Here is a 17984-nt window from a genome sequence, read left to right as displayed (position 1 = left end):
TAGCAAAAAAATTAATAACTGAAAAAAACAAAATGGCGGCTGAGTGAGAAACTAAGGACTTCCGGACAATTTAAATATGATATTTAGGTATGTTTCTTACCCAGGAGCAATGCCCTAAAATATTGGTAGAGAGTTCCGGGACACCCTGTAGAAGTGATTTATATTGTAAGGATACAATAAATCTGAGGAATCAACAAAATAACAAGATAGCTGGATGGGGCGGTTAGTAAATTGAGGATTGCTGCTTAGTTCCTCAAGTATGTTTAAAGAAGAGACCTCGAAAGGCCCTGCGCTTGGGACAAAATAAACATATAGCTCAAACATATTGTACCAATACATATATTGTTCAAGATGTACCTATCTTGGAAGTTTTTTTTTATTAATCACTGTTTTCCTATTTTTGAAATGTCATCAAGCAAAAATTGCAATCGCTGAAATTTATCAAAGTGTTGCCCTACTCCTGGGAGTCGCTGAGATTGAAAAAAATCATTACGATTGTTGCCGCGATCGTGATTGATGAATGGCAAAATCTGCCGAGATCGCAGAAATTTATCATTGTTGTTGCTATAACCAATCAAGCGTGTTGCCGTAATTGTGGGAAATTATTATTAATGTATTGAGATAGTGCGAAATCATTATGCTGCTGTGATCATGTGAGATACCCACTAAATCGCTGCCAATATGGTGTTAATAGTTTTAAAAGTATTTTTTGTCAAATTTATGACTGATTTAAAATAAATTAGGCTAGTCCTAATTTACAGTGGGAGATTGTTATCGTATGTATGTGTATTGTTGTTTATAATGTTTCAACATTAATTCAATGTTTGGGTCTAGTGTTACCTATTTAATGTTTTTACCCATTGAGTAAATATATTATAGACATTAATTAGGTTGTCATAGCTATCCATTCAAGCTACAATCTACAAAACTATTCAGTGATCCCCTACCTCCTCAGGGGGCGGCCCTGGATTCTTTATATGATTTTTATGATCAGTAACTTTGTTCCAAGTTTGGTTGCTCTAGGCTATCTTTATTATTTATTATTTAACTGTCCCAGGACTTTTTCCACCCTGTGTAGACAACGTGGCATAAGAATAAAAATAAACAAATTGTACCATACCAAGACTAATATACAATATATATCATTATTATTTTTATAATTATTTTTAAAAAATCTTATGAGCATGAGTAACAAACTGGTGATGGGGGAGTACTTTTTAGTAGTAAGAATCAGCGCTTTGAATGTTTGTGCAGGGCCTTGCACTACCTTGGGGCGCTCTGGTTTGAAGCCTCTTTGACATTTTCTATTAGACCTACTCAGTTCGCTTTAATCATTAAGCCTTTAACAAATTATTATGGTTACAAAATTAACTGGTATTGGAGTGCCAAATTGAAATTGATCCCCACTGACTATGTTTTATTTTATGTATCTACTGTCTTATGAGTAAACAGTAGGTATATAAGTGTAACCATAGTGCAACACAAGTAGACTCCTCATCCCATTGTAAATTTTAAAGCTTGTTTTTTTTATGTATTTAGTTTGTGTACGTCCACACTAATTCCTGGGATAGACAACATTTTGTACGGGTGATTTGTCCTTTAATATTTGGTTATATAACTAGGAGACCAGTTATTGTTCATGATTATATCATTTTATTTGGTTAAATGAGGTTTTAAATGACTGAACTATCAAGAAACAAATTGTAGACAAAACATGATCCCTACAGTTGGACGTACCTAGAACTAACAATAAAATTGGCTTCAGCTGTTCCATTAGGATGACAAATCTACTAAGGGACTATGTTTATGTTTTATATATGGTGTAATTTAAATATATTATTACAAGTAGGCCTATTATTTGACATATTTTTATACTTTCAGATGATATGAATCCCTACTCAAAACGCTATTTTCAGATTGAATTTCAAATAAAGTTACTAAGTTACCGTACACCATATGTTGTGATAATTGGCTGTTGTGTCAATAAATAGCACTAAATGCAATCATGTGTTTTCATTGGAATCACAAAACTTATCTGGCCTTACTGGCCAAAACCTAACTGGACAGAATAATGGGATGTTGGAGTCGTAGGCCTACTCAGGCTTTAATGTAATTTTACTAAAGAACATAACCAATAACAAAGTTACATTGTTTTTTTTTTCGGAAACAGGGAGAATGTACTTAAGAAGGTTAGAATGGCTAGATGAATCCACAGTTAATCGTTTCAAAGCACACAACGCACAATGAAAACTATTACTGTAGTGGCCTAAGTTACCTCTTCTAAAATTTCTTTCAAGGATCCGATAAAAAAACTGTAGATTTCTCCGGCCATAGATCAGCACAGTCAAACACATTCTAAAATTGAATAAGACAACAATTGAGGTGCTAGAATAGTAGGCCTAGGCTACCAAATAAACATCAATATAATGAATACCTAGGTAATTTTCAGAATATAATGAATATATTGTTTTAAGAGAAAATATGGGTACAGTTTCTTAACTGGGCTATGCTAATATCGATTGAAACTATCGATAGGCCTAGTAAACCTTCATGCGATTTTTTCACCATCAGCAAGTTTGGTTGGTTAGGATAGGTTATGATAGTTTAATTTTATAATAGATATAAGGTATTTAAAAATATCGATTATTAATCAATATTTTTAATTCGATAGTTTCAATCGATATTAGCATAGGCTAGCCCAGTTAAGAAACTGTACCCGAAAATATCCATAAAATATTTTATAATTTACAGGATAGGCATTTTACTTGCAAATGCTGCTTGCAGATTCAATTTTCAATCAAAATAGCCTACTTTAAGTATTTTCATATTGCATTCTAACAATTTTCTAATTACATTACCAACTCAGTAAGTTAATCATACCACAAAAAATACATATTTATCTCTAGAACTTTATCAAATAAACCCTCAGGAAAGTGGAAAATTATTCAAGTACTGTTAGGAATTTTTTAGGTTAGGTTGAGGAATTTTGAGGTTAGCCTACCTGCGAAAAACACCATCTTATTACACTGAAAAGCTCTTCAATTCGAGTCATATTTGTATTGGATGTACAAAACTATCACATTTCTATTTCAAACTATTCAGCAAATCAAGAAACAACTATATTTCTTCTACACATATACGTTATTCAGTCATTTTGAACCATAGTATAAAGACATGGTTTCCTTCCACTGACAGTTAGTTGTCACTTTCACTTACTGACTTACTGTTTATTATTGTCTGTCAGATTTGAGATTCTTACTTGCTCACCATCATAACAACTATCTCTGAACTAGTCTAAACTACGCATTTGACCTTATAAACGATTTGCGTCACTATTCCAATAACATCATAGGCAACAAAATGAATTGTTTTTTAAATCATTCCGTGTGTGTGAACGCGAAAGGAACAAAACAAACAATACGATTCCGATTCAATGCAAGCGCAAGCGAGATTCACTGCTCTGTACTCCTTCAATTCAAAATAGGCAGGCTTGTTTCAGTTGTGTAAAGCATGGTGCGTAACTGCTAAATGAAGGGAGTTGAGTTCGTTTGACTATACACTATACATATCAAATCAAATCAAATATTCCTTCATTGCCAGTTAACATATTTACATGCATGGCTTGCGTCACAATTTATAAATAAAATACATAATAAGCAATGACATAGATACACATCATTGCAGAAACATCATGCCTAAAAAATACAACATATTTATGATTGTAGTTTACATAAGTCTTTCACGCTATAAAAACTATTTTCTAAAAGACGTATTGGTAGTTGAATTTGTCTGCAAGAAAGTTATTTTTAATTTTAATTAAGAATCATACATTAATATGTTGAAGTCGTATTATCTTACCGTCATGTTTTAATATAAAAATCAACCCAAGAGAATACATTATAAGACTGACGTTTTGCTAGGGTCAGTAAGACAAACCGATTATTTGCTGGGAGAAAGATATAGGCCTATCGATTAATTATATATCGCTTATATGGAAACTCAACGAACTATAAAAAACGTAGGCTTCTGATGAAACATAATTTACGATGCGTTTTTCCCTACAACCTTTGAAAGTATATAAAAAATAAATTCCTGATCATCAATGTATATTATGTTTAATTAGACTATTGGACTGCCCTTAAAAATCGAACTTGTTAAAAACAAGGCTTAAAATATAATATAATATAAATAATGAGCCTAATCGAAGGATTCTTGGAAATTAAAATTAATTTCAGTTTGAGTCAAGTGCTAGCCTAATATACAGCTGTGTCTATTGTTGGTGAGAAGACCTTTTGTTGTAAATTGCGTCTCATTCATATCACAATGGTTCCCTCCTCTCGCCACCAACCAAATCAAAGCATGGCGAGAAGTCCATGAATGTGAACACAGATTCTCTACCCTACGAGAACTCCATGTATTTTATAAGGTGAACTGCATTAATAAGATGGTTGGTGGTCCAGAAACTTATTTAGAAGATAACTCGCAAAATGTTTAAAGTCAACTATATAGAATTAAGTACGGCAATTATTTCTATTATTCTACTACTACTGTACTGCACAATACGTCTGAATTCTTCAACAACAGTACTGCATTGTGAATTGGAAGCTCAATAAAGTGTTAAATTGTAAATTCGTGGAAACTATTTTTAAATAAGTTAAACTGCATCAAAAGTTTAAGTTTTGGCACGAGAATAAGCTCAAGTAGATTTAAAATGTTTAATATATCAAATTATATATTTTAGTGACATCAAGAAGTGCAACTTAGTACATGTTATGTTTCATAGTCTAAACCAATAATTTGTTGGAGCTTCTAGATTCGACCATTCAGTAAATTACTTTGGGAAACGCGTTGATTAATATTTCAATTCTAAATATGTTTCGTCGTCGTTAGTTATAAGTTACTTGTTTTCGTGTAATTTCAGGTTGTCTTTTTGTGCGTTTTGGTTTTATTATGATTTAATCATATTTAATAAAGAAACTTGCTTGATTATGAGTGAAATATATCAGTTTATTTACAGTATTAAGGAATCTTAGATATACCTAAAACAAATTAAATTCGTCAGAAATTAAAAGGGATAAATTTAGAACTAGAATTCGGGTTCTGAAGCCAGTGTGAAAGCTAACACGATAAAAAGAATTATCCAGAGTGTTTCACTATAGTTATACTACAGCAACACTGTAAAACAATTACTATAGTTACACAACTTAATTGATTCATTAGCTAACTGTTATGTACTGTAGTTGTTTCAAGTCATTGCATCTTCCGCCATAAGATATATGCATTATTGTAATTGGAGGTATCCGTTGGAAATAAATAAATATGCATGTGTAAAGTAACGACTACACACTTCCAAGTAAATTATAACCTTCAATTAATTGAATCAACTAAAGTGATTCATTCAAATCTATAACCATTTCCAAGATTGCAATATTAATAATAAAATAAGTATATACTCTAATACGCTTATAATCGACTTAATATGCAAAAAACGTGTTAGATTTAATTTGAATAGATACTTATTTGATGAATGTTTCATAGTTAGGAGGAAAAAGTGTATTAAAGCAGATTTAACTTTTTTAGTTAAAAATGTAATCGTAACTGATGTGGAGTTTGGATACTAAAACTACGTACACCTAAATATCTAATACTCGCACAGCCAGTTGAAATTTTCATTCAAGGAAATGGTAACAAATTACGGATTTTCCACAAAAATTACTCTTCAGATGGATGAACAAAGTCGTATTGGTGAAAAATCCGTGACATAAATCTAAATTATTTATCTCTTGAGATGTTATTTCTATGTATTTTTCTTCTAAAAAATGAGTAATATCTAACATTTATACAGACTAGTTGAAAGGTTGGGTGACTAAGAAGTGGACACAACACTATACACACACAGACTGTCCGTTCCACGCACAGACCACGGAACTACTGTCGCTTCACAGTGCCTACCGTCTACCGGGCGACGACACAAACAAGGTTAGTTGGTGCAGTACTGTCACTCACTGCCACTCCAAATGTAGGAAATGATGCAGAAACCCGCCATTTAAAGCTTGATTAGCCTTTTTCCAGGATGTGTTACTTTTAATTATTTTTCTTCTTGCGGTGATTTAGTATTTATTGGTATTTAAAAGTTGCCGTCACTGGGGTTTGATTTTCTATGGAGTGTGTGATGAGAAAAGAAGGGGGCTGCGGTGTGATAGGTAAGGTTCGATTCCCGGCATGTACTCAGTAATTTGACGGATACAAACAGTGTATATGAGCAGATTATGATCTAGGACTTAGACCATTGTGCACAAGTATTGTCTAAATTTTGGTTTTGTAATTGTAGTTTTTTAATCTAATTTGTTTAAAACGCGAAACCAAGGTTATAATCAATTGTAATCACATTTTAAAATTTTAAGAAAAATAAAAACTATATTTTTGACAGTTTTACTACCGGTATGTTTTTCCTTATTTCCCAAAATTATTGTTTGTGGCACTTAGATCAATTTGGATTTAATCTTCAATAAGGGAGCAACTATTCTCATGGTAAGACCATTGACTATAAATCCTTAAGGATTTATAGTCAATGGTAAGACCTAGACCCGGGACCGATTTTCTTTCGGTTTGATGTCCCTAGGGGCCAAAAATACCATCTGTTTGAATTCATATGTCCGTGTGTGAGTGTCCGCTAACACTATAACTTGAGTCAAAACCATCCGATTCTGTTGCAATTTGGTACCAACATGTAAACCTTCGCGTACCAGCATGATATCGGACAATGGGAACGGGTTTTTATGGGTGAAAATGACTGAGGATTTCCCGATGTTGACTCTCAAAAGATAACATTTCGCAATTTATTTCCTAACCATGTTATAGAGCTTTGCAAAATTGTACATTGGAGCATAGTTGTACACCAAATAGTTACGGAGGAAATTCAGAACACTGTTCATCATACATGTTAAATCTTATGGAGAATAAATAAACTGTTGTAGTTTACTTTTTATGGATATACTTAAATTAAATCAGATAATTTTTTAAATGCTATAATCTCAATAAAAACCAACTTTATTAAATTAATTGTAGCAGAAACCCTATTGCATATTGGACTCATTAAACCTATTGCAGTATTATCTAAATAGGGGGTAAATGTGAAATGTTCAAGGACATATTTTGGAAATAAATCAGATCAGACAAATGTAAATTCGCTTAGTCTGCAGGGTTTCTGTGGCTGGGATATTTTTCTGTTTGGGGGGGTTTTCAACAACGTTAGTTTCGTTATGTTTCAGTCTATGGAGCCGAAACCCCAGTGTGTGTTTTCGTGACGACTCTTCACAGTCCCAGGGGTGAACAGGTACCAAGTTGTCGGCTTTTAAAAAAACTTGGGATTCTGATTGAAAATGAACCTTAAGGTTTTAATCAGTTTTTACCCAATCGTAAAGCAGGCCCCCTGTTTTACTCGTAAACAAGTGATCAGTGATCCAGAGACTAAAATGATCATGGTTTAGTTTTATCTCTTACAAAATGACACTAGCGTTGATAAACATAATAACAAATAAATAAAATCAGCTTTTGATAGGAGTAAAAGTCATCTTGATTTGGTTAATGTTTTATTTGATTTGTTTCGTGTTTCCAAGGTAATAAATGGAAAATTCTGAATCCGTCAAGAAAGTAACTTAATAAAGCAAATACTAATCAGACAAAGTGTAGATGTTATATTCGTGTTTTCTTAGCATTTGTTGTATATTTTAATGTGATTCTTTACATTTATTGTGAATTTTTTATTAGAAGACCACAATGAGAGTTATTCGGAAAAATAATCGTTATACTGAAAATTGCTTGATAATTCATTGCTTATTTATTTATTTCATAACTCTGCGGACGATTTGACAAAGTCAAAAATTGTACAGAAACCACTGGATTAAAAACAAAAAAAATTTCTTCATAGCCTGTTACAAGGACTTTAGAGTTAAATGTCAGAAATTATTTTCCATGCCTACTAAATAAGTTTGCACGTGTCTCTCTCTCTACCTCTACTTAGATAGACCACACGATCACCACGTAGCACGATTCACTTTTAGTAAAATCGCTAACAGATGTTGAGAGAGGGGGGTTAGACTGTTATGTTCTAGGATTAGGAATCCTAAGGGGAAAGTCTGAAACGGGAAGGTTAAGGTATGTCAGGTCAAACAGAAACTGAACCGATAGGTTTCTCAGAAGTGGTTATTCGTATACCTTTGTTTAAATCAATCAATTATTTCACTAACCACTTAGGTTGCAATGGGTTTACGATTTTGCATTGTTTTTCTCTGGTAAGAAATTAGGTATCTTCTCTTGGACGGTTATTGTTATTAATGGTATGGTAGAATCTACTAACCATAAGTGTAATTGAAATACCATGTTCACAAATGGCCAATTCAATTTTTCAATGCTAACAAATGGAAAGAAACACATTACAGATTAGCAGAAACGTTGATCTTGTTCCATCGCAAAGCATATCGTTCTCATCAAAGTTTGTGCTTTATCTGGGTTGTAGAGTATAGTTGTTAGCTTTTGCGATTTACGTAAAGGGAAGTAGTTCACTTCATTACCGTACTTATTGCCTTAGTTTCAACACTATAGTCACCAGTCTCCTTCAATTCAAACGAATTCAATGATTGTATCTATGAACAGGCAAACTAGGGAATTAACACATGTTTCAGATGTAAATAGTATCAGAGAACTTCTAACCGTTAGCAGGAGAATAGTAAATAATGTGATAATAGTTTTCCATGATACGATGTTAAACGACTACTTAGCTAAAATGGACAAAGTTTATTGATGTCCTTCTCCTAACACTGCCTGTGTGACACGACAAGATACACCAATATTAACTATTTTTAGATGTGAAACTTAAAATTAAGTTAATAGTGATTCGCAAAGTCACTCTCGATTTGAAAATGTGTTTTCCTGGGAAACGTGATTAATCGTCATTTAGATAAAGATATTATTGGGAGTGATTGTGGCTCGAGGAAACTAACGATTCTCACAGGTGATTGTGCCTACCGCGAACGAGTATTAGTTGTATTTCGTGTTATTTAATCTGAAGGTATGTTGTTTATAAACCGTAGCTGTTTACCATGAACTACCTTGTCAACAACAGAACGCCATTGTCGTTAGTCGTAAGACAAATATGTATGGATAATCGGTTAACTGAGGCTCTCTTGAATTACATAAAAACCTTCCATTTTAGTTGGATAAACAGTAAAATTAGACACATTAACATCTAATTAGCTAAATTTAAATCAGGACAATAAAGCAAGAGGTTGCTTTAGTTATCTTCGGCGCAGGTCCTGTCCGACTGAACTGTGTGTTCATAATCATCATAATGTATTGTAAACATTTGTTAGTAAAACCATCGATGTATAATAACTCTACATCGATTATAGTATAACCCTGCATCGATTATAACTCTACATCGGGAGTTATTATACATCGATGAGTACAACTCCGTGTTTTAACTCTTCACTCTCTTTATGTATTTCATCTGCTCTGGTTCATAGAAATCTATACTTTTTCAGTATTAATGCCGATTTTCACTCTTACAATACTAGGCATAAAGATTGTTTACGAGTTCAACAATACAAGTATAGCAGTTTCCAAAAAAAATTGGTTTTATAGTTCTATTAAATGTTACAATTCATTGCCAACAGTATTGAAATCACTGCCACATTCTAATTTTTAAAGACAAAATCAAAGATATACTCATCGATGGAATGTCTTTATAAAGGTGATGATTTTTTTCAATATATGCTGGGAACGTTACTGTTAGTTTTTAGTATTGAAACATAAGATTTGTAAAGTCAAATTTTTCTACATTTTGTACAGATGCTTGTTAAAATCACATATGATTTTACCATATTTATTACTTATGTTATAATATGATATTTGTTTCATAGAGTGTACATAATCTAAAAAGAATTGTAAGTTATGTGTTGTATCCTACTCTTGACGCTTGTCTATGCACTGTTTTGTGTTTTATGACAATAAATAATCTTGAATCTTGGTTCTACTGAATTATTTAGTGCTGCCTGATGACTGATTTGATGATATTTTCCTTGTAAATTAAGTTTAATCTTTATACTTATGGTGTTCAAAATTAAATCACTTTTGATAGAATCAGTAGTAATCCAAATCGAGTTTCTGGTGTTATTTTATTAAATATATTATTCCGGAGGGAAAAGGGAGGTGTTAAACTTGCTGGGCTACAGGAAACAAACATCAAAACACATTGAAATGTGAATCCCTCCATAGTTTTCCTCACACCAAGTACCTAAAAGAGAATGGAAACGGTCTCTTTTAATTTATCTCAGGCTCACACTTTGGCATTTTATTTCCTACTTGATTATTTTCATTGTTTGCCTGTGCAAACGTGACCCATCTCGTAAGGCTGTAGATATGTGTAGTATGTAATAATTGTTTAAACATACGCAGAATACTCAGTTTATTTTATTAGCGTTATTTACAAATCAGTACGGTACGTACTAGTAGCGTTTGTTGACCATCAAATAGAATACCAAATTGGCTAAAATATCTCACTTTTCACGAGGAAAGATAAGTGACGAAACCCCCCTTCAACGATGGGCTGGTGCATAAGCACAGAATAAAGAGCAACCATTTTACTTCGTTTCATAAATAAAATGAACACTTAAGCAACGACCCCCAAGGCTATAAAAAATAGGGTTCAAAAGTTATTGCAATGTTTGTGATTTTACCACAGTATCATAGGTACCCCCACTACTTACCCATTCATTATGAGGGTTGGCGACAAGCTAATAAGAGAAAGGTATATGTCATCTTATTGATACCGGGTTTTTTTGTGGGTTCGATATATATATTGTAGAACCACTAATGTCATCGGTTGTTGTTTTTTTACACATGAAAACATTCTTAATTTCCCACCAATATGAACGGACTTGGAAATCACTGATTGTTACCAATGTAGAACAGACGTAACAATTTTGTTCTTTGCTGGGAAGTTTTTAACAAGGAAACTTCAATATGAAATTCTAACGACAAAACTAGATTTGAAAACTGGTAATGACGCAAAGAAGTGGTGATGGCCTCGCGACCCGTCCACCTTGTTGTGTTTGTGGTTCCGGTACTTGCTTCGCAGCGGCCTACGCCACTAGAGATACTAGCAACAAGATACAAGAAATGCTACCTGCAGAACGTGGGTACATAGGGTTGGCGGACTTTTACCCCCTGGGCAAAGCTGACGTCACTATGACGTAGTCACTTGAGCGCTAATTTTACCCCCGCGGATTTGGGAGTCTAATGAAAATAGACAGACCAGACCGTGATAAATTAGATAAGAAATAAAAACCAGAATTTTACCCGTTGTCGATATAACTAGCGTTTAGGCAACTGTAGATGTACGGGCCGGATTTTTACCCCCGGAATTTTACGCCCTGGCCTGATATAGAAATTATTGAGAATTATTAATTTTCTTCTTTCAATTTCAATTTAATAGTAGTAAACATTTTATTATTAAGTAGCCTGTATTAATTAATTTGTAGTCTCAACTAAGTAAACAGACTTTGCTGTTTAATTATCAAAATGTTTAATTATCAAAATTAAATTGAATTAAAATTAAATTTAATTTAATTATATTGTATTCGAGATTGGGATTTGGGGCCAACTAACTGTTGGTTGAAATGAATGTATAATAAACTGAGTATCTCATTTACATGATAATTGGTTAAACTGAATTGGTAAATTGTTTAAGAAATGTTCAACCAATTATCATTTAGGTAGGCGGGGTAGGTGAACAAAGTGGAGTTTAGGCGAGGAAGATCGGCACTTGCAACACATACTAAACGCACCGGTTACAAGTGGTTATGCCGGTTATGCCACAATACGTATGTTTCCTATATGGGCCGACCTGTACCATTTAGTCAACACTTAACCCGCGTCTGGTCCAAGGTCGGCGACACAAACAAATTATCAACCAATCCGTCTGTCATTCGAATCTCTCCTAATCTTCTACCAGTCACGTTGTAAAATAAAATTAGTTTATCCTCAAAACTCACAAAGAAGAGCTCGTTCTCTATGCAAGTTAAATAAATAGATATCTATTTTATTTTATGGTTTGGTAAGGACATACCCTCGCGGCTTAGGATGAATGATATTATCTTAGATCATATCTATAGAAATAGAACTAGCTCGTAGTAGTATAAGTGACCTTTTACTGTACCGGATTACGTAAAAAATGTATACATAATATTTATTGTCAACTACTCGTTTAGCACTACTCGTAATTTGCATAGCTAAATTTTCATCCTCCTAAAGGTTAAGAGGGGGGTTTATGACCAAAAAGTGTTATAATTTCAAAATCAGTGTATACCAGGATCTAGGTCTAAATCTGATATTCTTCGGTCGACCATATTATGCATAAGCGAATCGGCTTATTACCATTACTGTATCATGATTATTTCTTGATAAAAATGGCATCGATTTTACTTTTAGGTGAAGAGTAGGATGATTCAACGATGCAAATTTCGTTCTGTATAAACGTTTGTCGAGCACAAAGAAAGAAAAATGCATGAAGGAACAAATATGTACGCAAGCGAAATTGGATTTTGAATCAAGACATGAAGACATGTGATTAGAAACAGACGAAAATATATTGGATACTCGCCAACTCACCAGGAGGCGTATTTATGGGCAAATGTGAATATTGAATGTATAAGATGATTATGATAACTTTGTTATTGACTAAGATTGGGTTTTATCAAACACCATTTACTTAAGCCCAATGATCAAGGGAACTAAGCTAGGTCCAGTTTCGAACCATCGAAAAGCTACTGACTCTTCTCATGACCAGGCGAGGTTCAGCACACAGTCTACCATTAAATTTAAAAATAACAAGAGGGGATCTTTTGTACCAACTGGTGTGCCAATAAATAATTTCTTAAAACCAGTTCTCCATCTACATAATAATAATTATGTATATTGAAAGTGTACACTGTATTACACGATCCTTGACCGTTGGTTATACGACGGTAATCGATGTAGGTACACTACAAAGTGTTGATGGCACAACCATGTGACTGCATAACATAACAAGTGTGAGGTACCCATGCTTAATGACTTATCACTGTCAACATAGAACATATGAATAAATAAAGTAGAGTCTGACAAATTGTAAACAAATTACCCTATGAGGTTGAAACAATAGAAGCCTATCAGTAGTATTATTTAAATGTTAAAAATGGATTTCAGTCAAATGAACTAGTGAAAATAGTTTTTATCGAAGACTTTTTTATAGAAATAATTAAATCAGAACTTATTACTGTTAGAAATATGACGGACTTTGGTGTAGGTCGGAGTTTAAACTTAAGTGTACAAATTTCAACGTATTTATTATTTTAAATGTACCATATCCTGCTCAAGTCACTTGTCCGATTACAATGTATCAATCGCCCAACACTTGGTTGTCAGCCTACGAGCACAAGGTCTCGATATCTTGGGTTATCAAATCCTGACGCTTCACTCCCCTTGAACTTCCTTGACCTTTTCATCTTTTTATAACAATGACCTTTGGTATTACAGGACTTGCAAAATTCTGGCTGCAAAATCAGTTTGATAACTGGATTCTTTTAATATTATGGACGAAGTGTAATTTTTTGGTAAGACTTGTTTGTATTATGTTCTCGACATTTTGAGTTCACTATTCGGAATACTAATAGTGAATACTAAGTTGATATTGTATCTTTCGTCGACTTACTTGTAAAAAACACGAACTTTTGTAACAGTAAAGAGTACAACAAAATGTTTTATTAAAGATAAAATATTATTTATTTTCTTGTTATACAAAATTAAAAAGCTGAATCCCAGTAAACTTCACTGGTCTGGGTCGGTCCACAGGTTGAGGTTACCCAGAAATACTTTAAATGAGACAATAAGTTTGAATATTTTGATTCCTCCAGAATGTAATGCATAGGGCAGCTGAACAAGCTAACAGTAGCCTACATAATGACACTTTTAACACACATGGTCATTTTAAAAACACTTACGTACAGCTCACGACATTATAAATGAACTATTACCTATAACCTAATGATTATACAAGCAAAATCACATAATGAATTTATCAATGCAGCGATGAGTTACTTTAATTGTGTATTATAAGCTGAATGTGAATACAAGGTGATTGTAGAATGGAGTGAGATGATCTTTGCTACTGTAAGATCAGCTGATCGGTTAGCCAGGACAATGTATTAAGATGATCAGGCTGTGTCCAGTTACAAATCGTAAAGAAATACTTGATGTTCCTCAGGGTCGAACCGGCAACCTTTTAAAAATTAGGTGGTACTATAACCAACCTCAACGCCAAGAAACTCTACATGACAAATTAGGTGGCACTAAACCAACCTCAACGCCAAGAAACTCTACATGACAAATTAGGTGGCACTATAACCAACCTCAACGCCAAGAAACTCTACATGACAAATTAGGTGGCACTAAACCAACCTCAACGCCAAGAAACTCTACATGACAAATTAGGTGGCACTATAACCAACCTCAACGCCAAGAAACTCTACATGACAAATTAGGTGGCACTATAACCAACCTCAACGCCAAGAAACTCGACATGACAAATTAGGTGGCACTATAACCAACCTCTACACCAAGAAACTCTACATGACAAATTAGGTGGCACTATAACCAACCTCAACGCCAAGAAACTCGACATGACAAATTAGGTGGCACTATAACCAACCTCTACACCAAGAAACTCTACATGACAAATTAGGTGGCACTATAACCAACCTCAACGCCAAGAAACTCTACATGACAAATTAGGTGGCACTATAACCAACCTCAACGCCAAGAAACTGTACATGACAAATTAGGTGGCACTATAACCAACCTCAACGCCAAGAAACTCTACATGACAAATTAGGTGGCACTATAACCAACCTCAACGCCAAGAAACTCTACATGACAAATTAGGTGGCACTATAACCAACCTCAACGCCAAGAAACTCTACATGATAAATTTACTTATTTCGTCACAACTCCACTATTCAGTAATTGGTTTGTAAAATATTGTAAACAATAGGTTTCGGTACACTAATTTTATTAGAATGTTGTTTATCCTTTGTTGGCCTTGAAATTCAAGCAGCATTATTAGTACGCATCATAATCAATGGCCGTATGGTATTGCAAAACATCGGTGTATTAGTAAATCTATTTGAACGATCAATTATTGATTGCCATACTTTTATATTTGCCGACCATAGTCAATGATCAACCTTTCATGGCTCTTCCTGCTCTTCTTGTTCAGTCCTCGGAGTATCCTCAGAAAGAAGCTGGACTTCACTTGCTTAACGCAACGCCTAGGATTTAGTTTTGTGAAGCAAAGATCTTATGTTTGTTTATTTTAGATTAAAATCAAATTAACGCAGGAACATTGTGCTAGAGTTATCTAGAATTTTAATTATATTGATTTAAGAATACAATTAATAATACAGTGACTACAAAAATATAGAGAATTAAACGCAACACTTCAACATTAAAGGTCAATTGACGTCATCGCACGGCCACCCATAAACACGATTGTAAATGTTCTTTAATTGAAATAATCATATTAATTAGTGTCCATGTTGCTCGAATTCAACTAATTGCAAAGTACGGTATTACAGAATATATTTAAAAACTAATAACAGTAATAATTTCCGATGAGTTTAAAAGAGTCAACTCAAATATTGTGTAACTATTGGAAACCCTCACGATGTCTTCTAAAATCACTTGACTTTTATGGATACATATATTTAATGTCCTTGACGAACCAGTTTTATTTAGCCTTAGAGGGGTTTCCTTGGCAATGATCACAAACCTAAGTCCATTGTCCTACTAAAAATGGTAGCAATTCAGTCGAATTGCTAACATCCTCGTTCATCGTTTGGAGGAATATTTATTTTGTTGTTCTTAATTATACAGGGTGTATATAAAGTCCCGCACGGGCTTAATATTTTCTAAACGACAACAGATAAATCAATAAGATTTTGTACATCAACACCACACCTACAAATCTGTACAAAATCTTGAGGGAGGGAATCCGTTAAGTATATGAATGTTTTCCTATGTTGTTCCTCACTCTTTATATACAAAATATACATCCGTGCTAGTTAAAACAAAGAATATTTGAATGTTTAAAACAATACAGTTTGATAAATATATTTGCTATGTAGGGTCAGTATACTAATACTTAACAGTATAAAGTGCCATGGCAAGACGTTTTGCCTACAATAATCATTGTTTTGCAATGATAATACGTATAGTTTAGTAGTATTTTGTATAAAAGGAGAGAATTCTCATTCATTAGCTGCTAAATTACTAAAATTATTTTTTTCGGATTCGTGAGAATTGCAAGGAAAATTGCAGATAACACGGTTTTTAGAGTAAACTTATTAAAATAGAATATCTGCATATATTTCAAAGTTTGATTACGTAAACATATAATATTTCCTTTGTCATTTATATTTTCTGTAAATATCTACAAATTATTTTTAGAATAAAGTGTTTCAGAGTGTGTAAAATGTGTTTAAAATCAGCGCAGCGCGCATGTTAAACTGTTAAATGAATTGTTTTACATTTCAAACTACGAAGTTTAACGCAACTTTATATCGTAGGCCTATACTATGTTGTTTGATAATTATATTGAAATTCAGTTTGACTTTTAAATAATTATTTTTCCAGTTTTGTTTGTAAATATCGAAAGAAAATTAGAGAATTCCCGTTACTGAATTGGTTACGTAAATTGTATTTTAAAGCAGTAAGAATGTTGTTTCTTGATCAATTATTGTAAATATAAGTGATATTACTGTTTCAAGTATAAGGGAAATTTTAAATTATTCTAATAATTGGCCATTTTAGTTGCAGATTTGATGAGGTTACCAGAAGGAGTAAATGTGCATTATAAAGGCAGTTCTATAAACACTAACTCAAACATTTTTGTAACATATTTGATCTGTTTACTTCTTATTTTGGTGAGTACGAACATAGGTTTTGATTTTAAACTTTGAATTGGATAACTCACAATGCAATTAAGATCTTTGGCCTTCTATTTACTACAGGTAATTTATATTCAACGGAATTTCGCGGTTTTTGGGATTCCGAACAGGCGGATTTATAGTTATTTATCAAAATTGTAACACGTATGAAACTATTTTACGGTAATTGGTTAAGTTGTTACAACAATAATTTGACGGTTTTGCGTTTGACCCACAGTTTTTGCCCATTGAGTGCAACAATCCTTATACTGCAATGGACATAGCGTTCGAAAACTGTTATTAATTAACAAGAACATTTTTATAACTGGACGAAAAACATTTAAAAACCGACAAACAAGCCATTCCAACCGTGCTATTTATTCTTAGAATTTACATAAATTCGTCCAGTAAATCTTTCATCAAAACGACATCAAACAACCGATTAAAACTATTCAACTATTCATTTAACTATTCATACATATTCGGAGGATATTTAAACATTATATCTATGTCAAAGTACTCACCTCTAAAATAACAATAGAAGTAATATCCGAGAACAGTGAGGGCTAGGAGTAGAATGGCAACACTACCGAACAGGGGTGGATTAGGCGCGATCGCGGACACAAGCACTGCAGGAGTGAAGGAGTAAATCATGAGAGCGATCGCTGCCCCGACATGTCTTATCAGTGGCCATGACCTCCGAGATGATAGCTGAAACATAAATACAATACAGTGTAGGTGCATCCCTCTAGCCCGAGAGTCCCGATTTGTTTTCTGGATAAGTTTTGTTTGCAGCTGTGGGGGCAATGAATTTTTAAAAAATGCCTTAAAAAGGGGGAAATTAGTACTACATAGGTTTTTTATACTAAGCCTGAGACACAAACATTTTTTCTAGATGGTTTCTTTCAACTAGGGAATCTCCCTTTATGTTGTAGTAAAACTTCCTAGAATTTACAATACAAT

At 33.5% G+C, this 17984-nt stretch overlaps 1 protein-coding gene across 2 annotated transcripts in view; it reads right to left on the bottom strand.

Moving 5' to 3' along the window:
- LOC129006003 (acetyl-CoA carboxylase-like) overlaps positions 1-17690 on the bottom strand; it is a 118394-nt gene extending 100704 nt beyond the window's left edge. The window contains exon 1 of one of the 2 annotated variants that reach the window (XM_054435087.1): positions 17546-17690. In XM_054435087.1, the coding sequence (XP_054291062.1) occupies positions 17546-17675 (130 nt within the window). In that variant the 5' untranslated portion in view covers positions 17676-17690. Of the gene's footprint in view, positions 1-3001; positions 3033-17545 lie in introns of those variants that run through there. The other variant, XM_054435090.1, reaches the window with a different exon arrangement.
- Between the last annotated feature and the right edge of the window lie 294 nt (positions 17691-17984).

The sequence above is a fragment of the Macrosteles quadrilineatus genome, unplaced genomic scaffold (assembly GCF_028750875.1).
Source record: "Macrosteles quadrilineatus isolate MER2022 unplaced genomic scaffold, UCM_ALF_1.0 Scaffold_54__1_contigs__length_841927, whole genome shotgun sequence".
NCBI lineage: Eukaryota > Metazoa > Arthropoda > Insecta > Hemiptera > Cicadellidae > Macrosteles > Macrosteles quadrilineatus.
This window is presented reverse-complemented; position numbering and strand designations above follow the sequence as displayed.